The 25,633-nt window shown below is 63.0% G+C and overlaps 1 protein-coding gene across 6 annotated transcripts; it reads right to left on the reverse strand.

The window, feature by feature from the left end:
* Positions 1–149: 149 nt before the first annotated feature.
* Positions 150–22,325, reverse strand: LOC136106150 (diacylglycerol kinase delta-like). Of its 6 annotated transcripts, none has more exons than XM_065846276.2 (30): positions 22,256–22,325; positions 21,051–21,295; positions 11,528–11,638; positions 11,361–11,441; positions 11,024–11,128; positions 10,667–10,799; positions 10,365–10,471; positions 9,881–10,006; positions 9,636–9,738; positions 7,516–7,678; positions 7,314–7,422; positions 6,992–7,131; positions 6,769–6,850; positions 6,204–6,295; positions 5,873–5,972; positions 5,353–5,593; positions 4,952–5,053; positions 4,742–4,841; positions 4,175–4,282; positions 3,536–3,629; positions 3,353–3,460; positions 3,061–3,174; positions 2,738–2,872; positions 2,485–2,651; positions 2,225–2,342; positions 2,052–2,138; positions 1,842–1,958; positions 1,647–1,758; positions 995–1,125; positions 150–573 (listed from the first exon to the last, which is right to left on the reverse strand). In XM_065846276.2, the coding sequence occupies exons 2-30, from the start codon at positions 21,246–21,248 to the stop codon at positions 499–501; spliced, it is 3,459 nt and encodes a 1,152-aa protein (XP_065702348.1). In that variant the 5' UTR covers positions 21,249–21,295; positions 22,256–22,325; the 3' UTR covers positions 150–498. The 6 variants fall into 6 exon arrangements, with proteins under 6 accessions (XP_065702348.1, XP_065702346.1, XP_065702344.1 ...); XM_065846274.2 differs by having other exon boundaries at positions 3,536–3,632; XM_065846272.2 differs by having other exon boundaries at positions 1,842–2,138; positions 3,536–3,632.
* Positions 22,326–25,633: the final 3,308 nt, after the last annotated feature.

The raw sequence follows: 25,633 nt of genomic DNA on the forward strand, positions 1-25,633 counted from the left end.
GCTGCTGGGCCGGGGCTATGGGACGGTGCTGTGGTTCCCCTTGCCGGGGTGGGGGTGCATGGTGGGGAGCAGGAAGCTGAAGGGGCCCAGTTCTCATCCCCATTTCCCCCCCTCACCCTGCCTTCCCTGAGGTAATGACACTACACAAGCAGCAGCAATGAGTATCTCTTCTCCAAATATTTACACAGCTTAAATACCCACGGAGGGGAGGGGGATCATGGCTTTGGCCCCAGCTCCTGTAGCGACCCCACCATGGGCTGGACTGGCAGTCACACCATGTTCCCTACAGGGCTAGACCTCTGCTTTAGTGTTTCCAGCCCCACAGGCTCGGGGAGAAGCAGCAGCTCCAGGGACGCTGGGGGACAAACAGACGAAGCGAGGCAAGCAGGGGGGCTCCACACGCGTGGGGTGGGGCAGGGAGCTGGAGCCCCCCTGCCTGACCCCTGGTCCTGAGGGGCGGTGCTGGGGCTGGGCTCGGGCTCCTGCCCTGCTGCTGCCCTAGGGAGGGTTGCTGAGCTCCTTAATGGCCTGGAGGATTCTCTTCATGTGGCCCACTTTGGTGATCCCCAGGTCCTGCAGAAGGAGCGGGGAGCTGATGTGTTTGTAGGACCCCAGCCCTCGGCCCTCCCTGGCGAGGAAGCCATGGGATGGAGGATGAGGCTGCCAAGCCCAGCTCCCCATGCTCTTGCTGCCAGAGCAAGGTCCTTGCTGGGAGCCCTCTGTCTTCTGGCAAGCGCAGGAGAGGGCATGGTGCTGTTGATCCTGCTTTGGGCAGGTGCACAGAGCATTGCAAGGTAGGGGCCAGGGCCAACCTTCTCCCCTGCTTCCAGCCCCTGCGTGCAAGCTAAGCAAGCGGTGCAAGCTCAGCCCCGTGGGGCTGGGTGCAGGGTCAGCACATGCCTTTTATCCCCATGAGGGATGGTGAGAGGAGGAATGGAGGACACCATGCTCCCCAGGGCTGGGAGTCCCTCAGAGGGCACAAGGGAGGTTGTACCTTCAGGTCTCTCCTCTCCAGCAGGATCAACTCAGAGCCCTGGATGTCATGTCGGACAAAAATGTCTCTGTACTCCCCTAAACCGAGCGCTTCCAGCCAAGCTGCCACCTCCTCGGAGCCCCACTTGTCCGCTAGCAGGGAGGAAAACCACAGCGGTGGCCCGGGCTCCGGCGCAGGCAGCTGGGCGCGCGGGCAGACCGGGGCAGCGCTGGCAGCAGGCTGCAGACAGCACCCCCGCACCCCCAGCTCTGGCAGGGCCAGAGGCCTCAGCAGGCTCAGCCTGGAGCAGTTTCTACTCTCTTTAGCTTACAGAGCATCCAAGCTTCTCCCCCTCAACGAGACCCCCCCAGCCCTGGGGCAGGGACTTACCCAAAGGGCTGAGCGGTACCAGAGCCCCCTTTTCCCACTTGCAGTGGTGATGGAGTTACAGGGCCGAGGGGCTCCGCATGTCCGTTAGCAGAAAAATTAAGCTCTATGGGACTGTTGGTGACAAAGGTGACATCCCCAGGCAGCCAGGACATGCCCTGTACCCCTCCCATAGGGTCCCTCTGCAGTGTGCCCAGGACAGGAGGCTGATGGATAAGTCAGAACGTGGGGGTCCCGACCAACATGGGCTGTGCCTGTCTCCCCCGTGCCACGCTGCCTGCTTTACCTGGGAGTGCACTGTTGGTTTTCTGCTTTTGCCCTTTGTCTTTGTCCTTCCTGGGCTTGGGGATGTTGAGGCGAAGCTTGAAGCTGCCCTTGTTGGTACTGCCGGCACTTTCCTGTGAGAAGCCAGGCTAATAGGGTGCTACACCCTCCTGGGAACGCCCGGTGGGCTACGCCACCCCGGCCCCCGTGCACCCACCTCCTCAGCGGGGTGGGCAATGGGCCCCAGCCAGTGGATGTCCAGTAGCCGCTGCAGCTCCTGGCCCAGCACGCTCAGGGGGCCGTGCAGCGCCTCCTCCTCCTGCGGCGAGTCCAGCTGTGGGGGACAGGGACCATCCCCAGAGCTGCAGGCCAAGGGCACAGGCCCCGCCGCTGGGGGGCTCGGGGTGCTCTCTGGCCCCCCACTCACCGCCTTCCCTTCCAGGAACGCCCTGGTCTCAGCATACAGCTCCTTGATGCTCAGCACCACCTCCACAGCTGCATTCCTGCTGAGAAACTGGGGGGCGTGGAGAGGTGACCCCTTTAGCAGCAGGGCCTGGGGGCGGCCGGGGGAAGGCTGGTTTGTACCCCAGTCCTGCTCACCTCTGAGGTGCCAGTGGCTTTGTTGGAGAGGGCTTCACTCAGCGCCAGGGAGCTGGTGTTGACAGCGTGCGCCAGCTCCTGCTCCATGGCTTTGTGAGCCTTGGCTGCCTCGTGGATCCTGCGGGTGAGAGGGGCTGGAGCTGCCGGGGCCCCCCCAGGCTGGACGGATGATACAGGACTAGGAGACCCTTATAGCTCTGGGTGGCCACAGTGAAGCTCTCCCCACCCATGCCCACCACATCCCCATCCCGTTGCCTGACCTGGCGATGAGGGTCTCGGCGACCTGCGAGACCTGCTGCAAGAGGCTGCTCTCCTCCTCGGTCAGGTACTCCATGGACTGCTGGGAGCTGAGCCGTGGCCGGGCAGCCGCTCGGTAACTCTCCCCCTTCTGCTTGTCCTCCCAGGACTTGAGGGTGCTTTCAAATGCCTGCAGAGGTGACCCCCCACAGCCTGTCACACCTCCCCATGCCCCAGCACAGTCCCGCCGTGCAGCCTGTGCAACCCCGAGCTCACCCTGTCCCTTGTCAGCATCTGGGCTCGGTTCTTGTGCTGAATCTTGATGATGCCAGGTGGCTGGATCCAGGCTTCTCCGTCCACCTGCACAGGGACGCCCTCGTCCCCCCGGATGGTGATCTTCACCACACGGCACTGTGGGGCACACAGCCCGGGGCTGGCATCGCGCTGGCACTGTGCCGCTGGCTTCAGCCGCTGTGCCGGGGCTGAAAAGCCTCCTGGTGCCAGGTCAGTGCCAGCCGGGAGCCCAGCACAGCTGCACCACGGGTGCCCCAACAGCTTTCTGGCACCACGCAGGGTCCCACAGGGTGCCTTGCCCCTACCTGCGCGATGCGATGGTGCTGGAGGTTGATGACCCGTGACACAGCCATCTGGATGCTGCCAAAGACGGCCACCACCTCCAGCTTCTTGTCATCGAAGGATGGAGCCCCGAAGTTCTGTAGTGGACCAGTACAAGCGAGAGTCACAAACCCAGCTCATTTTGGGACCCAGCTTTTCCCGCTGTGTGTGCCCAGGCGTGGACACCCCAGACCGCTGCTTGAGGGCCTGTGGGTTCCCTGGGACTGTGGGAAGGATGTTGTGCTCCCCTCCCTATCCCACAGCGCTCGCACTCACGTTGTCCTCCTTGGTGCCTCCCCAGAAGTTGATGCCCCCGGCGTAGCTGGGGATGTTGAGGACAGCAATGCCCTGCAGGCTGGGCAGCGAGATGGGCACCCCGTCGCACTGCAAGAGAGGGCTGAGCCTGAGGCCGCCATGCCACCACCCCCCACCCCGTCCCTGTACCCCCCAGGCCAGCACCTCCAGCTGCACCCGCTGCTCCAGGTTCTTGTAGGTACGCTGCAGGAGCTCCTTCGTGCCCAGCACCCCGTACCACATCATGTTCTTGGTGCGGCTGCTGCGGGTCAAAGAGGGCCAAGTGAGAGGGGCTGCAGGCTCCCCCCAGCCTGCCACAGGGCTGTGCCCTCCCCGGGCACTGGGCTGAACCAGCTGGCCTGGAGCACTGGTCCTGCGCCTGCCTTGGCTTCCCCGCTCCCAGAACAGGAGCCTGCCCACTTGCACAGGCTGCAGCACTTGGCATCCTCCCATGCAGGCATGGCAACGTCTCCTCTGCCCGGGTGCAGGGTGGGCAAATCCCACCAAGCTCTTCTGTGCCCATGCACACACCCGGGGGGCATCAGCAGCCAGAGCCTCACAGCATCCCTCCCCACTTCCCAGGCATATTTGCAATCTGTCACACACCCAGGGTGCTCACCCCAGCACCACGGCAATGACTGCAGGAGGAAAACCTGTCACAGAAAGGGGTTCCCAGCCAGGCATGGCAGCCCCAAGCTGACCCCATGCCTCCCAGCATCCCAATACTCCGTCCTATTTGGGGCCTCAGAAAGCCAGGGGGGAGTATATGTTTTTCCCAGTGCAATCTGGGGGGCTTCAGCGAACCTGCACTTCTTGGGGTGCTCATCTCGCTTGTTGTTGAACTCCAAGGAGATCTTCGCATCCAGGCCGATGCCAAAGTAGTTATTCATGACGCATTTCTCCAAGAAGTGGCTGAAAGTAGCGGACAGGGCGGGCAGGTTGGGAGGCAGCTGCACAAAGGCAGCCGCCGGGCTGGGACCAGAGGATGAGGTATAACACCCGCCGGAGCTGCAATGTGAGCTCCCAGAGGGGTTAGCGTTGGAAAGCCGGACCCAAGCCAGTAAGGATGGCTGGAGCGCTTTCAGTCCCGTGCCAGGACATCCCTGGTGCACCCAGGACCTGCTTGTGCTGGGCACAGGGGAGCCCCGAGCTCGCACCACGCGCACGGTGCTGGCCAAGCTGGCAGCAAGAGCTCGTGCAGCTGGCACATGCAGCACGGGCACTGCCAGGCCGGGGCGGGATGTGCCCCGGGGCTGCCGTGCCAGCAGGCAGAGGATGCCCCAGCAGCCATCACCAAGAAGCAGCATGATTCAGGTCTGCTCCCGCTGCCTGATGGGCAGCAAGGGCGGGGGGGCAGGATCCCAGACTCACAGGGCACTGGGGTCTTCGGGGAACTGCAAGCTACCGAAGGTGTCTGGCCGGTCCAGGATGATGGAGGAAGATGCGGAGGTCACCGTCTCGCGCCGGGAGCCTGGTCAGGGAGGAGAGAAGGCAACTGCTGAACTGGCTCCTAGCCTGAGCCCACCTCACAGCTCACTTCCACAGCCCCTCAAAGAGCCACATGCCACACTGGCATCTTACTGAGCCTCTCCTCCTCCTTGTTGAGTTCCTCTGAGCTGTCCTTCTTGCTGGGGCCTGTGCTGCCCCGGTAGGCTTGTGTCTGTTTGTTCTGCTCATCCACAGCTGGACGCAAAGAGAAGCATGACAGCAAGTCCCAGGCAGCCCCATAGCCCTGTGCCCCCTCCCTGGGTCAGCCTTGTGGGCTTGTGCCAGGCACGGCCCAGGGTGGCACCTTTGCCCCATGCTGGGGACCTCCCTTGGCCACATCAAGCATCAGAGAGAAGAGCACAGCACTGCTGCCACCTCAAGGATCCAGACAGGGAAACCGAGGCACGGGTCCAGCACAAACCTGCGGGGGCTCCGCAGCCCGTGCCAGGCTGCTGCAGCATCACGCGAGCTGCCAGCCCTCGCCACCCCCTCACCTTTCTCCGCCTGCTCAATGATTTGCCGCAAAGCTTTCTTCAGGCTGTTCGCCCGCAGCATGAGCTGCTCCTTGGATTTGAAGATGCGAGGCACGGAGTTGGGGTTGAAGCTGCCACCTTTCTCCTGGTCCTTGCTGTTGCCAGGGGCAGCCTGCGCCATTCCCTCGGGGACCAAGATGGCCTGAGCCTCCTCATTCAGCTCCCGCACCAGGGAGTCCAGCTTCTCATTCAGCATGGCACACTGCAGGACACCCCCACGCTCAGCACCCCGGCACAAGCCACTGCCCCCACCAGTGCTGGGCGCTCCCCTGGCACCCCGTGCCTGGCACCGGTAGCGCCTGGGCATCCCAAGCACGAGGGCACTCCATCTCTGCTGGGAACTCCACACCTGACTGGTGACCCTGAGTGCACCCCGAGCACAGTGCACCCCGGTGCATGCACAGCCAGGACATGGGCCAGCGGAGCAGACCCCGCCCCTCCGACGCTGGGGGCTGTGCCATCCAGCTCCCCCGAAACCCACCTTCCGCGCCATCAGCTCAGCCTCCTGTTTGTTCTCCATCGCCCTCTTGTAAGCCCGGCCAACTTCCGCCACAAAGTCGTTGACAGTGCCGCAGAGGAACCTGCGAGGGAAGCGGGTGGAGAGGGGCACACCCCGCTGGGCACAGGTGCCAGTGGGGGGCTGCTGGGGTAATGCCCCCTGCACGGGAGGAGCAGAGCCGGGTTAGCCGCTGGGCAGGCGCTGGTGGCCAGACGGGACAGTCTGGCCTGGGGAGGGCTCAGCACCCCTGGGGACATGCTCCCAGCTCAAGCTGGGGGGGTTTCAGCACCCTCATCACCAGCCGCCTCCTTACTTGGCAGAGGAGATCACCACGGAGTGCTTGTCCGACTCCAGGATCTTGGCCAGGTGGAAGGCAACAGAGTCGGCATAGTGGGAGATGTGAACCTGGAGGGGACAGGGTACCTGGAGCCATGACACCCCACCAGGTGCCCTGCTCCAGGATGGAGCCTTGTCCAGTCAGCCCTCAACAGGAGATGAACAGCCCCCCTCAGCCGCCCTCCCAGCCCCCAGGGCAGCCGTGCCCACGCTGCCACACAGAGCGGATGCTCAGCCACAGCAGGAGGGAAACTGAGGCAAGGGGTTGACGGGGAGCACACAGAGGAGTCCAAAATAGCCTGCTGCTCCATCTCAGCCTGCTGCCTGCTCCCAGGTGCCAGGTTGAGACCTGCCAGACTCACCTCATCACACATGACCAGCTGCCAGCCCCCTCGCAGCCCCAGTCCCCAGGGACCCCTCCATGACCTCTCCCTGTGCGAACCCAGCCTGTGTGCCCCTGAATCAGCTGATGGGGTGAACAGGAACCTGGCCCCCAGCCTGCTCTCTCCCATCTCAAGCCCTCAGTCCCCAGTGGTGCCCACCTGGATGTTGGAGTCCCCGTTCTCCTCCTCCTTCAGGGCCGGGGGGGACTGCTTGGGGGCCTCGTAGGTCAGCACACTCCACCTGCCAAGCAGAGGCCATTGCTGCCTACCACCTCCCAGCACCCCAGCACAGGGACACGTAGGTAGGGGACAAGGACAGGTTGCCTGAGAGGTGCTGAGGTGAGGGGGGAGCAGAGAGGCACACACCCCACACCAAGCTCACCGGTCCAGCATCTTGGTGGTGGCCCTTTCCAGCTTCTCCAGGATCTGCAGCAGCTGGGTGTCATCGTCACACAGGCTGCCCCAGCCCAACACCCGTGCCAGGTCATTGCCGGTCCCCAGGGGCAGGACACCCAGCTGGCACTGTGCGACAGGGACAGGGTGGGGGGCTCAGAGCAGCCCCGGGGGGCACCCACAACACCCCTAACCCCACTGTGCAGGTCGCCAGCAGCACCCCAGGGCACACGAGGGGACTCCCAGCTGCGGTGGTGCCAGCACCGGGACAGTGCCAGCCCACGCCAGCAGTGCCCCGCACTCTCGCTCACTTGTTTGTGGAGGCCAAGGGCATCGATCTCCGACAGCACCCAGCCCACGCTGCCGTCCCCCCCGCACACCAGGATCCGGAAGGTGGAGAACTTCTGGAAGAGGCGCAGCCTGGGCACGAACAGGAGAGGGGGCTGAGGGCTGTGCCAGGTGCCCGCCGGGACCCTGCCAAGGCCACCCCGGCACAGCCAGGCCAGCGCCTACCCCAGGTGCGGGCCCCCGTTCATGAGGTCGAAGACTTGGGCTGGATTGAGAAACTGCTTGAACTTGCGCAGAAACTTGACACCCTGGTTGTCCCCGCTCTTGGAGTTGACAAAGGCCAGGAGAGGGCTGGAGCAGGTGGAGGGGCAGGTGGCCTTCCAGAAACCTGCAGCAAGCCCAAGCACGTGAGCCCCCAGCCCCAGCTCCCACCCTGTGAGGACACTGATGGAGACACCTTGGGACAACAGAGGCCACATGGACACCCCGACTGTGCTGTGCCCAACCTGCAGGGTGCTGGGGCCAGGCAGGAGGGACAGTGATCGAGGTGCCCAGGATATGATGAGCGGTGGGAGGAAGAGATGCCAGTGGGTATGGGGAAGGGGATAAGATGGGAATGAGGATAGGGATGGAGATAAGGATAGGCAAGGGTAGTACTAGGGCAGATCTAAGTTAGGTTCCCGCTCCATCACTGTTCCTGTAGGCACAATGTGTCACCCAGCTGACTCACGTCCCCAGAGAGCCACTCCAAAAGGGGCAGCGGTGGTGGGTGTTCAGGAGGGGCAGTTCCTTGCTCTGCCAACAGTCCAGCTGGGACAGACCCAGCAAAACCACACAGGAATGGGGCACAGTCCCACCTGGGGGTGCTCCCAGGGGTGGCACTGTCAGCTGGCATGACCACAGGGGACCAGCTGCAGTCCCAGGGGACTGTACTGTCACCCATGCTCTGCCGCCTGCTCCTACAAGGGCTCTGGTGGGATGGGGGAGAATGACGCAGAAGCCTCAGGAGGCTTGGCAGCCAGCACCGTGCTTTTAAAGAAATGAGATGAGGAACGAAATGTGCCTGAGGCAGAAGAGGATCAATCACTGGCCCGCAGCCCGCCCCCAACTCAGGCACATCTTGGCCATCCTGGTCCTTAGGCCAGGCCTGCCCTGCTGGCCAGCCCTGCTGGCTCCTTCCCTGGGCAGCCCCGCGATGCCGCAGCGGGGGAAGCACCAGCCCTCAGTGCTGCTGGCACCGGCACAGCCCGCGGGTGCCACCGGGAGCCCTGCTGCCTCCGGAGCGTGGGGAGCAGCATCCTCGCAGCCCACCACCTGAGCACCGCTCCTTCTCTGATCCCAACCCAGCCGAGCGGATCCGCAAAGCAAAACACCGGGAGCTGCTGAGTCAGAGCGTGGGCTGCCGCAGAAGAGCCCGCTGCCAGCGGCACCGCACACTGGGGGGACAGTGCGGCGGGAGGAGGGGGCTGAGGCTCCCTGAGCTGCTTCCTGCAGCAGCACAGCCCAGCCCGGCTCGGCAGCGGTCACAGCTGCCAGCCCGCAGCCACGCCGGCCTCGGTTGACGCGGCCACCGTGAGACGGACGGGGCAGTGATGGTACCGGGGGGCCCAGCCGTGAGCAGCGCAGCTCTGAAGCTGGAGAAGAAGCCGCATGATGGTTACCCTGACAGCATCCCGATGAGTAACGAGAAGCAGATGAGCCACCGGCTGAGCCGCGCGGTGAAAATCATTAAAGAATGAGGAAAGAAATATCCGGAGGAGAAGAACAGATTTTGCTCGGTGGAGGCCAGCTGGGCCCCTCCGGAGAGGGTGAGGGAGACAGGGGGTGGTTCCCACGGGCTGCACGTTGCTTCTGTCCCCAGCACCCCGCAGCACCCACACTGCACTAACCAGAAAAACAGCTGAGGTACAGACACTGAGAAAATAACCCAAGCAAGGGCCTCATCCTGCCCTGCAGGGTGCTGAAGCTTTGGGGTGCAACAAGTGGCATCTCACATCAGGAGCTCAGGGCTGGCACCGCTGATCCCAGCATGGAGGGACCGTGACCAGGGCCACCGTGAGAGGCAGCCTGGCAGGAGCAAGTGAAGCCACAGGCAGGGCAGAATGTCACCCCAAAGCACAGCACTGTCACAGCACAGAGCAGAGCACAAAGCAACACGCGGCCCTCAACCAAAGGTGCAACAGGGAGGGGCAGTGACTCCGGAGCCTCCCGATGCTGGTGTTCCTGGTGCCGCACAGGAAGGCGGGCACAGTCACAAGTCAAGGCCTGCAGAGGAGCTCAGAGCCCTGTCCCAAACAGCCTGTCCCCCCGACCCGCAGCCCAGCCCTGTCCCCTGCAGGACTCACCATCCGAATCGATGCTGTTCAAGGCGGTTGGTGGGATGATAGACACTTTGTACTGGCCCAGGGGACATCTCTTGCCAAAGAGCTCCTTGCAGGCGCTGTGAACCTGGAGATGCAGGGACACGTGCATAAGCAAAGCTAGGGAATGCAGCACCAAAGCCCCCAGCCTCAGTTTCCCCAGCAATGCACCCAGGAGGTGCCGTGCTGTCCGCGCTGTGGCGGGGGGACAGGGAGGGACACATCCTTACGATGGCCTTGCACCAGAGACACCGCCAGTCCTGCAGCCTCCGGACGCTGCCGCAGGTCCGGTCGCAGACGGCGCAGCGCGCACTGACGGGCAGGTTCCCCTCCAGCCACTGGTGGGGCATGGCCACCTGCGGACAGGGGCAGCTGCCAGCGCCACGCCACCGCTGCTGCTCCCGCGCACTTGAGGGACAGCGACACGGGCCACCCCCTTCACCAGGCACCACAAAAGGGGCAGGCAGGGAATGATGCCCCACAGCAGGGCAAGGCAGCCCTGGGACCCCTCCCGTGCCCTCTTCTCCCTGCCTGCCTGGCTCCTTGTGCAGCTGCCAGCGCATGGGACAGGGCAGAGGTGTCCCCAGCAAATGTTTGTGGTGGTCACATTTGGAGAGCAATAAGGGATCCTGATGCTGGGTGCCACTGATGTGGGAACAGGAAGGCTGGTGGCTCTGTTGTGCCAGGGTCCCCCAGGGGGACTCCCCTGCTTACCCCGTCCTCGTCCTCGATGATTTCGGTGCCGATGGAGGCCAGAGTGGTCCACTTGCAGTTGTTGGTGGCTCTGACAGCGCAGCGCTTGTGTGCCTTGAACTTGCAGACTGTGCAGTGGGGAGCAAATGAGGAGCAGGGACGGTCCCCGCAGGATGCGCAGCCCTGGTCCCCCACCCCTCCACAGCTGGTGACAGCAGCCAGTGGGCATCAACCCGCACCCCTCCTGCTCCGGACCAACCTCAGAGGGGTCCCCCACCCCAGTCCCATCCCCATCCAACCCCCGGCAGGACCCCAGCTCTGACCTTCACAGGAGAGGCCGTGGGAGGTGACCCCCGGGAGCGCTTCGCGGCACACGTTGCAGAAGGTGGGGCGGGCGTGGGAGCAGGCGTACCAGTTGTGCATTCCCGAGAAGTGCTCCATGTTGAACTGCGTGGCCTGCTGGGGCACAGCCCTGCCCCATCAGTCCCCTGGGACCCCCCCGCCCCGGCACTCCCTCCCTCCTAATCACCGCGAGTCCTCCCAGCCCCACTCCTGCTCCTGTCCTGCCCGTGGGGCTGCACCAAGGGCAGCAGCTCCTGTTCGGCAGCCAAAGGCACCTCCTGCTCCTGAGGGGTGCCCCCTTGCAGAGAAGCACCCGCACAGTCCCCTGCCCACATCACCTCATGGATCTCCCACTTCTGGACAGATTTCAGGGCACTGATCCAGTCTTCCATCTCCTTTCGGTTCTCCGCACATAGGATGAGCTTCCGGAATGGCGTGATCACCTGCAACAGCCACCGTCTCCATGTCCCCTTGCAAGGCCATCCCACAGCCAGCCAGCCCCGGGAGAGCAGCCTGCACTGAACCCCGGCACACGGCCACCAGTGCCACCTCCAGCAGCACGAAGCCACGCTGTGGGGTGCCCCGTGGCTCTGTGGGGAGGGGGAGGTCTGCAGTGCCCCCACCACGAGGTGCTGAGGTGGTGGGCCACAGCAGGTAGCCCTGCATCCCTCTCACCGTGAAACTGTTGTTGATGTTCTTGGTGCTGGTCTCAGCCACACTGGCATCGGACAGGTCCACCTCGTCGAAGATCAGGGACTGTAGGGGAGAAACCAGAGCCCCAGTTCAGCAGGAAGGGATTTTGCACTCCTCCCCTGAGTATGCTGGCAGTCCCCGCAGCCTACCTTGGCATCCTTGGCGTAATAGAGCGTCCTGCCCCGCAGCTTGAAGTATCGCCTCTTCCACCTCTGGAAGGAGCTCGTCTGCTTCAGCAACAGCCCCTCCTTCACACTCTTCTGCAGGGACCACAGGGTGGTGAGCTCCCGCAGCTCCAGGACCCCCAAAGCCACTCCCCCTCTGGTGACACCAGTCCCTGGGTCCCTAGGAGCTAAGAGCTGCCCAGAGCACAGATGGGACATGTTTGGGTTCACACAGTACTGGCTGTAGCAGGGTAAATGATGTCCATCGCCTGCCATCCCCTGGGCGTCGGGCACTTCATGTGCTTCGGGAGGGTGCTGCCAGGCTGGCAGCTGGAGGTGCCCAGCAGCGCGGAGCCACTGCTGCCTCTCCCCTCCTTCCCCCGAGCAGTGTCCAGGGGAGCCTCAACATGCTGCAGCTCCCCAAGAGCAGAGCTGGGGCTGGGAGAGCTCCCTTGGAGGGGACACCACTGCCCCACAGCCACCAGGACTGTGGCTTGGAGGTGGCATTAGTCGGGCACTGCAGCCCCAGCCCCTTGGCTGGCGTGGGGAGCAGCCAGCCCTGCCTGGCTCCCACAGCCCCGGAGGGGACAACCGGAGGCCGAGGACAACCCTGGGGCAAGGCAGAGCATCCCCTGCAGTGCAGCGCATCCCTGCAGCCCGGCTGCCCGTCCTCTGCCCTCCCCGATCCACAGCACCTGCCAATATTTACTCTCCTCACAGTGGTGTTTACAAGGCTCAATTAATTAGTGTTTGCAACGCGGCTACAAGCCTGTGCCGAGCGGGGTGGCAGAGATGCTCTGCATCTCTGGCACTGCCTAATCTTTGATTGTATCTTCTTTAAACACTGCCGGCAGCCCCATTCAGCTGCTCCTCTGCAATTAGCTGCAACAGCGGTTGTATTAGATTCCAGCACACAACAACAAGGAACATTTAACGGTGAATTAGCACTGGTCACCGAGACCGTTGTGAGAGAACCACGGGCTCAGCGCCCCTGTGTCCAGCCCAGGTGCTGCTGGAGGTGGCACCCAGGTGCCCACCAGCCTGCAAACACACCGGCCCCTGGCCTCGGCGTTAACCCTGCCCCGCAGCTCCACACGAGACAGCCAGAGCACCAGGAGTAGCAGGAGCCTCCAAGCTCACAAAGAAGCCAAAACCGTACCTGGGGTACTCCCCAAGCCTCAGCTCCCCCTGATTCCTGACCCCTTCCCAAGCCCCCCAGGGCACACACCCGAATTTCCATGGCCCTCATAGAATCATAGAATCATTTCAGTTGGAAGAGACCCTCAGGATCGTCGAGTCCAACCATAACCTAACCTAATTCTAGCACTAAACCATGTCCCTAAGAACCAGGTCTAAATGCCTTTTAAACCCCTCCAGGGATGGCGATTCCACCACTGCCCTGGGCAGCCTGTTCCAATACCCAACGGCCCTCTCCATTACGAATTTCAGAGAGGGAGGTTTTAAGCTTTTATTGCTCCCTATCAATGCTTTGCTCCCCCAAGACTGGTGCAGGGTTTGGCCATGGTTTCCCCATGCTGCCTGTGAGTGCCAGCACAGGTTCAAACAGCTCTGCTGATCTCAGTGCCAGCACCCAGGGACCTATCGTTCCCCTCCCCGGCCTCTCAGCTGCAACAACACACAGGGGAGATGGTGAACACAGAGATGTCGTGAGCCCAGACAAGCCACAGCCAGCAAGGGGAGCGCAGCCTTTCAGGGGGTTCCAGCTGCGATCCCCAAATCCACATACAAACCATGCACCCCAGTAGGGCACGTGTCAGGAAGGGACAGGGCAGGGTCCTCCCATGGCCAGGGGGGATCCAGCCACAACCACCTCTTCCAACCAGACCTGCACACATGCAGTGGACACAGGCACAGCTCCGGGTTTGCTGCAATCATTGCTTTTGCTGCGAAGGACAGGCAGTGTGTGCTGGCGAGAGGGACCCCACGATGGTGAGGAGTGGGAGAATGTAATGACAAGGAGAAGAAAAAAGAGGCATTGCCATGCCGGTGGCTCAGGGTTAACACAGCAGGGGCTGGAGCCAGAGCTGCAGCGGGGCGCGGGTGCTCAGTTCTGCCCAGCTCCAGGGTCACGAGGGTGGCAGGACATGGCCAGGAGGGTTGCCCTGGGGGGAAAGGATGCCAGCCCCAGGCTAGAGCAGAGCCCGAAAGGCAGAACTCCCACCTCCCTCACCACACACCCGTTAGAGTTTATGACACCCACAGTGCTGTGGCTGGGGGGGGGTGTGCCTCAGTTTACCCTCACTGCAGACTAAACTAATCACCAGCATCCTACTGTGGGGCAGCAAAGCTGGTGCAGAGGAGCTTGGGAAGCACCTCTCCCCACATCCACCCTTAGGTGCTTCCCAAAACATGTGCGGGGTGCCCCAGGCAGGGCAGCAAAGCCCAAGCCCTCTGCCCTGCCATGCACAGCATCTTGCCACCCTTATGAGGCTGCCTGTCCAGGCTCCGTCACTCCCAGAGCTGACATGATGGGGCACAGGTTCAGCTGACATGATGGGGCACAGGTTCAGTCCGCATGGCTGTTTCCAGCACTGGGCCAGCCAGCCTGCTCCCTGGGGAAACCAGGGCAGGTCCCCCCTTCAAAACGAGCCATGTAGCCCGGTCATGCCACGCTGCCCGGGCAGGCACACGAGTCTCTCTGCCTGGGTGCTGGAGGGTCTCATCGAGGTGAGACACACACACACCTGCTCTTCTGTCCGCAGGTCTCAGCCAGGAGCACCTGGTGCTGCCCTGTGCCGGGAGCAGCTCCACAGTGCCTCAGCAGTTTGGGACGCCTGCTTTTGACACTACGGACCCCAGCAGACCTGCTCATGCAGTAGGAAGCCGTGTTGCAGCGGGAAGCGTCAAGCGAGCCCATCATTTCCCCTTTGCAAACAGAAACACGGTGGGGAAGGCAACTGAGTGGTGGGTGCGATGTGCCAGGGTGGCATCATCCCTGCCATGCTGGATCCCTTGTAGCTCCAACCAAGGCTCCAGGTCACCACAATAATACAATTCCCTATAGCAAGTGGCTCTGAGGTACCCTATAGCTCCCAGGAGCAGTGCAACCGCAGCACAGGGTAGGGGCTGCCTCCTGCTCCTGGCGTGGGAGTTCTGTGCTGGCCGCTGCACAGCCCTGAGCATGGGGTGCCACCCTCACCCCAAACCAAGCCACAGCCCCTCTGCTTACCCCAGCCGCAGCTTTTCTGGCTGGTAAGCCCCAGCCAGCACTGCAGGGAGCCACAGCGAAGCCAATGCTGGCTCCATCTCAGCAACAGAGGAGGTGACACGGTGTGCTGATGTCCAGAGCAATGGGCAACCTGCCTGGCCACCAGCCCAAGGCTGGCTCCCTTCTGCAGGGCTCTGCTCCATCCCAGGGACCCTCCCTGCTCTCTTCAGCCCGGGGAACTCAGCACCACCTGGGCTGTACCTGGCACTGGTGGGGGGTCCCAGAGACACAGGGTGGGGAGGCAAAGGCAAGAACAAAACCATCAGGGGTATGCAGAGAAACCACTTCTGCTCAGCCACAGACAATGGAGGGTGAGCAGCACCGGAGCCTTGGAGGGGACACTGCTAAAATAGCCCCAAGGGGATGGCTGGCCACCAGCAATGTGCCAGGATCACGCTGGTGCCCAGGAGCCATCACGCCGTGGGCTGGCTGTGTGCTTGGCGCAGGCAAGGGGGCTTGAACCACAGCCCCGAGGGAGCTCACGTCCAGCCAGCACTTCCCTCAGCCCCAGGGCAGGGCCCCAGGACGCTGCTTTGAACCCCGACCCCGCTCTCCCAGCTCTGCTGCTGCTGTCCCCAGGAAGCGCCTGTAGTGTTGCCAGGTCTGACCACAGCTGGGATGGGAGGGTTTACCTGCTGGGATCAGCTTGGACAGCCAAGAGGCTGCCGGAGAAGAGCCGAGGAGGCTGAGTTACTCGCAAATGCTGGCACATATGGCTGGTGGGCACCACAACCCACCCAGCTTGCAGCCTTACACTGCTCCTGATGGGATCTGCTTGGCCCCATGGTGACACAACACTTCGTGCGGGCAAGAGGAGAGGGGACCGAACACCTGCCAATGCACTGACCTGCATCACACCAGCAACATCCTGGGCAGCTGTCCGTCCTGAGATGGAGCGTGCCGGGACAGCAGGGCAAAGCCGGCAGCCCTGCAAACAGCCTGGCTGCAGGGCCACCAGCCTCTGCTGGCACCTTGTGGGCTGGAGTCGGTTGGAAACCTTATCAGGCTCTGAGATACAGCAGAGCTCTTCCGGGACCGGGCGGCCCAGGGGCTCGGTGCCTGGGGGGTGTCACAGTCCCACAGGCTCAGCTGCATCCGCACAGCTTGAGGATGTATCCTGCTGCCACTGCAGGACCCCAAACCCCCTTCCCAACGCTGGGAGGATCCTTCAAAGGAGCTTCCAGCATTGGTCCTGATACGCCATTATGTGGTGCCACGAGACATCATCAAAAGTAGATAGAGGATTTACTGGGAGGAAAGGAAGGAGGGAAGGAACCCCCAGAGGAAGGGCAATCCCCCCTACACCTCATCCTTCAGCAGTCATGACCTTCAGCCGCTTTTCTGAAAGGAGCTCATATTTCCCACCTACAGCTGCACCGGTCCCCAGGCATCCCGCCGGCAGGGCCGGCATCCCGTACCAGCTCGCCCCGTGCCCTCCTGCCCCTTGTGCCCACATCCCGGTGGGCACAGCCACAGCTCGCCCCCCCTGCCCAGCGCTGACGGGCGAGAGCAGCTCTTGCATAATGGAAAATGTGAGCGGGGAGAGGGCAGCGCGTCTGAGAAACCTCACAAACATCCGGCTGGCGACACTGCGGCTATCTTTACACTCCAGACACCGGCTCAGTGAGCCCTGATTAAGGAGAGTAAGCCCAGCCTACCCTTCCCTGCTCGCCACCCCCTCAGCTGGGGTGGTCCCAGGCAGTGCCACCGTGCCCCACAGTACAGCCCCACTGCGGGACGTGACCCAGCGACCAGCCCGTCCCCTTGCCAGCCCCCAGCAGGACACATGCCACCAGGCTGGGAGCAACACAGGGCACGGCTGGGGTGGAGATGGGCTTCGGTGACAGGTGGCCACGGTGCGGCTGGGGCTGGCAAGGAGTTCTGAGGATAGAACCTGGGGGGATCACCTGGAGCTGCCCAGGATCACGGAGATACCCAGCCCGGGGGTTCTGAATATCTCCATGGATGGAGACTCCACAGCCTCTCTGACCAGCCCGTGCCGGAGTTTGACCAATGTCACAGTAGAAAATGTGTTTTCTTGTGTTCAGATGCAATTTCCTATTTTTTCATCTGTGCCCGTTGCTGGACACCACTCAGAAGAGCCTGGTTCCCTCTTCGATGCACCCTCCCCTTCAAGTATTTCTCCACACTCCTGAGGAGCCCCAGGCCCAGCCTCCCCTCCAGGCTGAACAGCCCCAGCAGTCCCAGCCTCTCCCCACACGAGAGATGCTGCGGTCCGTCACCAGTGCCCGCCAGGACACGCTGCCTGGGAGCCAGGTGCCACCCCCCAGCAGCAGGAAGGAGGTTTCCAGGCCTGGCCCCAGGAGCCCTATTTTGCTTTCCTTGTCTTTTGGCCAGGATGCAGCCCTCCCCACAGCCTGGCTCTGCAGCTCTGCCCTACCAGCCAGCCGCCCCAACACTCCTGCACCCACAGACACCGCTCACCCATCCCTGAGGCACCGTGAGCCCATGGGGTGCCCAGTGCCTCCAGCAAGGACCAGGACACTCCTCCCTCAGGGTACCAGTAACCCCGCTGACCTCCCCAGTCCCCCAGGAGGATGCTGGTGCGTTCCCCAGCCCCACCAAGCAGCTGTGATGTACCCCAGCATCAGGAATTTGAGAACATGATCCCCTTTGCTAAATGGAAGACAAGCCATGCCCCTACCCACCATGTCATGCACACAGTGCCCACCCCGTGGGCAATGCCCCCATCCCTGGCATGCACCCCCTGTGCCCTGCCTGGTGCCTGCAGCCCCTCAGTTTCGGGGCAAGCACTCCAGGACCAGTTGCTCGCTGCAGCTCCTTGCAGCCGGAGCCAAACGGAGCAGAGTAGCCGGATTGCTCCCCGCCTCCACTCAGCTGCCGGGAGAGCCCGTGCTGAGGCAGCGCTGGGAGCTGAGCGCCCAGCCCACGCAGGCAGGATGTGCCCCCCCGCCCGTTTGCTGGCACCTCAAATGTCTTGATGTACCCTAGATCTGGCACCCTCTCCTTCCCCACTGCCCCCTCCCTCCATGCCCAACCCAAAGGGGACCAGTGCCAGGGTGCAGCACAGCATGCCCCTCCTGCTCTGCCCTCGCGCTCCCAAAAACTGGTGCAGGCAACGAGCAGCCCCTGGTCTTGGTGAGGAGGAGGAGGAGGAGGGGGCGGCAGCAAGACCCCATCTGTCCTGGGGCCATTTAGCCCCGCAGGGGCACCTGCGCCTGGCAGCTGTCATTGTCACCAAGCACAATGGCCTCACCGCCTCCACACCGAAGCTGCACAAAGCACCCCGCGGGGTGTCCCAGCAATTACAGCCTGGAGAAAGCCAAGCTGGGGGTGTGGAGTGGGGAGATGTGATTGATGGGGAGGTTTGAGAAAGGGGTAAGGGAACAGGCATTTTGGAGGAGGCGCTAGGAATGGGGAGCAGTGATCAGGAAGGATTCAGCAGATCCCAAAATGATTCTCACCTGCTCCTGTCCCCGTGGGGCTGGACAGACCCTGGTGCAGGGGAAGCTGCTCACTCCCATGGCCAGGGAGCAGGGTCCCCCCGGTCAGTGCGGGTGGGCAGACCCTGCCCAGCTCCCCAACACTGCAGGCTCCTGCGGGCTCCCTCCAGCACCCCAACTACGACCAACAGCCAAAAAACAGACCAGCCTGTCCCCCCCACCCACCCGCTAACCCGGTTACCTCTTGTGAGCTGCAGCCCTGGCACTAGACTCTCCCTCATTCATTAACTGTGTGCTAATTAGGTACCAGCCCCAGTCTCTGGGGTGCAGGCAATGGTTCCCCCCCATCTCAGCCCCACATGGGTGCACAATAGGGATGTCAACGTGGTTCGGAAAGGTGCCGGCTGTGGCACACGTGCTGCCTGTCCCTCCCTACAGCCGTGGCCGCAGCCAGAGGGACAGGCAGTACGTGTGCCACGGCTCAGCCGTGAGACCGGGACCGCCCGACCTGGGTGGCAGCAGCAATCACATCCCAAAATCCCCATCTCTGTAGGGAAGGAGCCCAACCAGCGCAGAGCCAGGCTGGCAAGCGTGGTCCTGCCTATCCACACCAAGGCAAAGGAATCCTCAGGGAAAACTCTGAACCCCAACACTGAAATCTGGCGGGGGGTGCACATATGGCTTCGTCTCAGCCCCCTCCAGCACCAGCCCTGCCCAGCTCTCATCCCTCTCTCCTCCATTCTCCTCTCTGCAGGCTATTAACCCAGCCGCGCCCCCTCTGCCTGCCCATCCATCACGCCGCCCGCTGTCGCCGGCACGCTGCGCGGCATCACCTCCTGCATGGCTAATTGCCGATGCCGGGCAGGATGCGGGCAGCAGCCGCAGCCGGCAGGGAGCCGGCAGCTCAGCCCTTCCCGACACGTAGCCTGTTGGCCAGCACGGCTGGACCTGCAGATACCACAGAGGGGCTCTGACGCCCGGGCTTGGGACTCGGGGCGCGCTTGTGTCCTGTGCTGCTGCTGCAGGACATGGGCACGGCCTGGCCACCTGCCCTTCTCTCTTGGGTTTCCTGGTACTGACAAATCCCTGCGATATCCCCCACGCTCCACAGCAGGGCAAGCCCATCTGGCATGGCAAATGCTGTGTGGCAAACTGCAGTGGCTGCTGTCACCCTTCCAGGAGGGTGCCGAGGGTTTGCACACAGGGCTAAGCATCCCCAGGACCCTGCCCACAGGCCCAGCCGTCCATCGTGTCCCCTGTGCAGCACCCTGCACTCCGACACAGCCCACGGCACCCGTCAGAGTAGGCAAAGGAGGTGCCAGCCTGCTCCAAAGAAGGGGAAACTGAGGCACATTCCTTGAGCAGCCAGAGGGACTCAGCAAGAGACCCCCTGGTGCCACCTGCTCTAAAAACATCTCCTGACAAGTGGAAACACCCCACAGCACCAGGCTGGGAGCACCGCAACTTCCATTCCCATGGGCAAACGCCCTTTGTCTCCCTCATGTCAGGGCACCAAACGTGGCCCCACAGCCAGGCCTGGGCCAGCAGAGGGGAGCTGGTCCCAGCCCCCGCAGCCCTGACAGCCACCGGCCCCAGCACACCGCCCTGTCCCCATTGCCTCCCTCCCTGCCGACTGCACTCAACACGGAAGCCTGAGGGCACCCCCTGCGTTCCCCCACGGTGTTTTCTCAGCTGTCCTCCCTTCTCGGTGCAGCACGGCCACCAAATCCCCACCGAGGAGTGGCTGGGGCTGGAAGCTGGCTGAGGGAGGATTTCTGGCACAGCCCCTCGGCAGGGCTCCCCCGCAGCGCGGCAGCCCCCGTGTGCCCGCTGCCACTGCAGGCATCGCCTTGACTCACACCACCGCCTCCTTCCCACAGCCGGCAGGTGGATGCAAAGGGACCGCGCACCTGGCACGTCGCCCCGAGCATCCTCCCAGTGTCATGCCCACAGCCCCCCTCTCCAAAATGCCCCCCCAAACCTCTCCCTCTCCTGGCTTCCCACCTGGCCATTCAGCCCAGGTTATTGCTCCCCGCGCTTCAGGCAGGAGGTGTCTGGCCATTTCACTGTCCTCACCTAGGACACCCACAGCCACCCACTCCCATTTGGCCGAAGGCACCACACCCTGTATTTTCGTAGGTCCGACCAAAATAGCTTCCTCTGAGCAAGCTGCACACATACACACACAAGCTGCCCTCATGCCAACAGCTGGGTGGCAAGAGTGTCACGTCCAACCTCAAAGGTGTCCCCATCCACCCAGCAGACCAGCACAGGGGACTGGATGTAGGAGTGGGGCCCGCAGGGGAGCTGGCACAGCCGAATTAATCTGGGGCACTGGGAAAGATGCCAGCTCCATTTTGCCGCCCACCAGGCCCCACACGTGCTCTGCCAGCAGTGGGGTACGGGATCTCAGGAGCCTACAGCACTGCGCTGATCCTAAATCTCACCTCCAGAGGGTCCACGGGGCAGAGTCTTCCTGAAAGAGCCTCTTTTCCCAGGGACAGGTGGAGGGAACCCAAGCGATACAAACATGGGATGAAGGCAACTTGGGGGGGGTGGGTATGGGAGAGATCCTGCCCCCGAAAAGTGGGGTAAAATCCATGCTGCACAGCCCCACGGGACCAACGCTGACTCTGCCACCATGGGGTGTGCACCCTTCCCATGTGCCTTTCCACAGGGCACAGGGGGCCAGACCCCTCCTGGCACTGCCCTGGGCACCGGCTCAGTTGGGTCTGCAAGCAGCAAGCGCCTGGCGCTGATTTACGCCCCAGTGCGGGTGAATCCTCCCGCTGCGTTCTCATCGGGGACCCCGCAGACCAGCCAGCCCCTCGCCCCAGGCCCCCACACCGCTGACCTTGCTCCTCATCTGCCCCGAGGTGGACACCTTCCGGATGAGCTTGTGGGAACTGTCCTCCTGCTCGCCCTCGCTGTCAGACGACTCCTCGCCACCCGCCTCAGGTGAGATGGGTGACAGCTTGTCCGAGTCCAGGGATGACACCGATTCCCGGGTCTTCCTCAGGAACAGGTCCCCAGGCACCAGCTTCTCAGCCATCTTTCCACCGGGCTTGGCTCAGGGCTCCGCTGCCTCCTGTGACAGCCCTGAGAGGACAAGGACACATACGAGTGAAGGAAGAGACCTGAAAGGGCGTCCACAGCCCCTCATCTTCTGTGGCTTGGCCAGCGGGAGGTGCAATCCTGAAAATTGGGGGAGATGGTGCTTCCTCACCCAGGAATGCCCCTCGGAGTGGCTTCCTTGCAGGCAAAGTTTTCCTTCCTTGCCTTTTTTTTGGTGTCTCTTCCTCACCCTGCCTGGCATGCCAACGCCATCCCTCGCTCCACCGTGGGAGACGGCCCTGGCAGTGGGGTGCAGCTCCCCTGCCGCAGCCCCCGCTCCCGTGCCCATCCCGGGGTGCTGGGCTGCCCGCAGCGCCCGGGCTAGAGGGGGAGACTCCATGAAAAGCAGGAGCTGCCTCCCGCCATCCATCCGCCGCGCTCCGGCAGCCGGGCAGGGCTGGGAGCATCTCCCGGCCCCACGCCGGTGGGTCGCCGGTCCCCGGCAGGTGGCTGCGGGTGGGGTGGGATGGAGGGGGGGACGCGGGGCTCCCCGCATGCGGGGGCGGCCATCTCCCCACGGCATCCCTGCCCGCTCCGGGGGCTGCGGGCGGGCTGGGGGGGCACCTACCTGGGCGAGCGAGCTTGGCCGGCTGCAAGGCTGCCGTGCCCGGGCCGGGGGTGGCAGAGGGCACCCCACGGCACTGTGCCGGGCCCCACGCGGCTCCCGCGGGCCGGCTCCACCGGCCCCCCCCGCGGCTGCCGGCAAACGTGGTGCCGTCTCCCCGCGCAGCAACAAGCGTTTCGGGGCGGGGGGGGGGCGCGGCGGAGGAACCGAGAGCCACGCAGCGCTGCCGTCCTCCACCCCTCGCGGTCGCAGCCCCCCTCGCTGCGGGCCTCGCACCCCCCCTCCAACCTCGGGACTGCCGGGTCTCCGCCGAGCATCCCGCAGCACGCCCAGGAGCGGGGAGGCGGGCGGAGCGCTCCCCCCCCGCCCCGCGCACACACCTTGCACACCGCGAGCCGCCGCCGTCGCTTATGCAAGGTCGCTCTTCCTCCTGCCCCCGCCCGCCGCCCCGCAGCCCCCCCGGCCCCGCAGCGCGGCCCCGCCGGGATGTGCCTCTGCAGGCAGCCCCGGCCCTGCCCCTGCGCCGCAAGCCCCGGCCTGCTCCGGCGCGGCGGGCGCTGCTGCGCACCGCGGCACCGGCAGCCCACGCACGGCCCCGAGCACGCGGGCACGGGCGGGCACCCGCGCGGGCACGGGCGAGCACCCGCACCGCCGCCGTGCACATACGTGTGCAGCGCCCACGCGGGCACGGGAGAGCACAGGAACCACGCCGTGCACACACGTGTGCGCCATCCGGGTGCACACAGAGCAGCACGTGCAGGGGCATGGGTGGGCACATGCACGGCGGCCGTGCCCGTGTGTGTGAACGTGGGCACGCGTGCACGTATGTGTGCGTGGACATGGGTGAGGACGTGCGCCGCCACTGTGTGCATACGCGTGCACCACCCACACTGCAAGGCCATGCACATGGGTGGCATGCGCAAGTGTGCACATCATGGCCATGCACATCTGCGTGCACACGCCCACACGTACGTCGCTAGGCACAGCTCAGGCATGGGCATGCAAATGCACTGCTGCCATAAACATACATGTGCCCACACCCCTACAGGCACACGCGTGCACATGTACAGGCATGGGTGAGCACACGCACACTGCTGCCATGCACATATGTGTGCGCATGCCCACACACACAGGCATGCACACCCCAGGCACGGGGAAGCATGTGCATCACCTCCATGCCACCATACTTGCACATGGCCACACTTGCATGGTGTGGGTGAGCACATGCAATGACCCCTCCACACACATGTACACACACCCACACCTGCACACAAACTACATGAGCTGGCAACATGCACTTGCAGGCCAGAAAGCCAACCATGTCCTGGGTGCATCACCAGCAGTGTGACCAGCAGGTGAAGGGAGGGATTCTGCCCCTCTGTCCCCCTGGTCAGGCCCCCCTGGAGCTCTGTGTCCAACCCTGGGGTCCCCAGCACAAGGAGGACATGGACCTGTTGGAGCAGCTCCAGAGGAGCCACGGAAGTGGTTGCAGGGCTGGAACAGCTCTGCTGGGAGGAAAGGCTGAGAGAGTTGGGGTGTTCAGCCTGGAGAAGAGAAGCTCCGGGGAGACCTTATCGTGGCATTTCACTTTATAAAGGAGGTTTCTAAGAAAGACAGGGAGTTTTTACCAAGGCCTGTAGTGACAGGACAAGGGGCAACAGTTTTAAACTGAATGAGGGTAGGTGGTTTATGTTGGACATAAGGAAGAAATGTTGCGTGATGAGGGTGGTGAGACACTGGAACAGCCTGCCCAGAGAAGCTGTGGATGCCCCATCCCTGGAAGTGTTCAAGGCCAAGCTGGATGAGGCTTGGAGCAACTTCATGTAGTGAAAGATGTCCCTGCCCAATGCCAGGGGGTTGGACTAGATGGGCTTCAAAGGTCCCACTCCAAACCTTTCTGTGTTTCTATGGTTCACGTGCCTGCAGACACCCCACAAAGGTATATTTGTATAGGAACATGCTCCGGAGTGTGTGTATGGAGCTCACACGTGTATACACCTGGGGGTGTGCCCCCAAACACACTGCTAAGAGGGTCTGGCCCCACTTTCCAGCCCATGGTGTGCACAGAGCCCCAGGCCCACTGCCTGGGGTGCTGTGCCCCCTGTGCCAGCCCTCACCTGCTGCTGCTCTGGGACCCCCATGCTGTCAGCCAGCCAGGCCCAGAGTCCCACATCCCCCACACCGCAGCTCACACCCCATGGGCCATGCCCTGGGCCAGGGGCACTGGGGCTCCCTTGTCCCCCACCTCATGTGTGGCTTTGCCCTTCAGGCTGTAATAAGCAGATGGGGGCTGAGGGGAACGCTGTGGGGTTTGGACCTCCACAGTTTAGGACTCCTCATTTCCCATGTGGGGCAGGGGCAGGTGGTTTGGCTCTCATTGAAGCATCACTGCCCCGCATGTCCTCATCCTCCCCCAGCACCAGTAGTGCAGTATATGGGGGGGGGACAGACTAGGGATCTGTAAAATGGAGAGATTGTAGTGGAGGAGAGGCAGACAGCAAGGCCAGGGCTGCCCCGGCATGCCTGAGTCCTGCCCGCACCTCTGGGAGACCCACAAGCCCTGCATGCTACAGTGAGCCGGCTGGTCTGCAGCTCTGCTGGCGTCCCATGCAGGGATCCCCGGTATCCCCCCCACATCCAGCGTAGGCACTGAGGGCCCCAGTACCCAGCAGCCTGTTTGTGCCCCCCATGCCCTGGGTCCGTGGTCCAGGCTGGTGGTGGTGGGAACAGCATGTGGGGGCAGGCGGGTCTCAAACAGGCCATGGGGTACACAGTTGGGCTCGATGCTGTGGGTCTTGTCCAACCAAAAGGATTCTATGATTCTATGACACATACATGCATGCAACCCATTCCTGCAGTTATCAGTGCATATGGGCCTGCACAAGTGGCCCTGCCCACGCACACGTACACACCCATATGTGCACGCATTCACCCCTATGTGCTTACCTGCCTGCGTTAGCTCACCTGCATGCGCACACACACTTGTGCATGCATTCACATGTGCACATCACACGTGCGTGGACACATCCACCCGTGCAGTCACTCATCAGTGGTGCTTGTGCTCCTTCCTGTGCATGTGTGCTCACACGCATGGAGTGTAGTTACCTGTGCGTGCACGTGTGTTCACGTGTGTGCATGCATGTGCTTCCTTGTGTGCATGTTCAGTTGTGTGTGCTCATGTGCGCACGCGTTCACCTGTGTGTGCATGCGTTCACCTGTGTGCGCATGCGTTCAGCTGTGTGCACCAACCTGCATGTACCTGCATTCCCGCATGCAGCTGTGTGCTCCCTCAGCGTGCTTGCAGCTGTGCGCCTACATGCTCCCACATGCATGCATGCATTTACCCCAGTGTTTGCTCACATGCATTCACATACACTGACCCTGTGCACATGCTCACATGCATTCACATACACTGACCCTGTGCACATGCTCACATGCAAGCATCCTTCCGTGTTTCCATGCCAACATGTGTGTGCATACACATGTGCATGCACCCACCACTGCATGCCCGTGCCCACCCACATGTGTGTGTGCTCACACACCTGCACTCACACCCCCACGTGTCCCTGTGCGCACTCCCACCCCCGTGTGCACGTGCTCACACACAAGTGCTGGTGCCGTCCAGCTGCCAGCGCTGCCCTTGCACCTTGCCCTTGCGTGCTGCCCTGGCATGGAGAGAGCGTGCCAGGCCCTGCCCTGTGGTGCCCAGCTGGCTCGCAGAGGCCATGGCAAGCACATCTGGCTAGCAAGGGGACGGT

Source organism: Patagioenas fasciata, chromosome 11 (genome assembly GCF_037038585.1).
Source record: "Patagioenas fasciata isolate bPatFas1 chromosome 11, bPatFas1.hap1, whole genome shotgun sequence".
Lineage (NCBI taxonomy): Eukaryota > Metazoa > Chordata > Aves > Columbiformes > Columbidae > Patagioenas > Patagioenas fasciata.

Bases quoted from the DNA above. Each gene is read 5' to 3' on its own strand.
- LOC136106150 (XM_065846272.2), bottom strand. From the start codon at position 21,248: ATGGCTGAGAAGCTGGTGCCTGGGGACCTGTTCCTGAGGAAGACCCGG. The intron at 6,851-6,991 runs GTGAGCTTGGTG...TCTGCTTGGCAG, and splicing joins ACCACCAAGATGCTGGACCG to GTGGAGTGTGCTGACCTACG. The intron at 5,054-5,352 runs GTGAGGGGGTGG...CTTTGCGTCCAG, and splicing joins CATTGAGCAGGCGGAGAAAG to CTGTGGATGAGCAGAACAAA.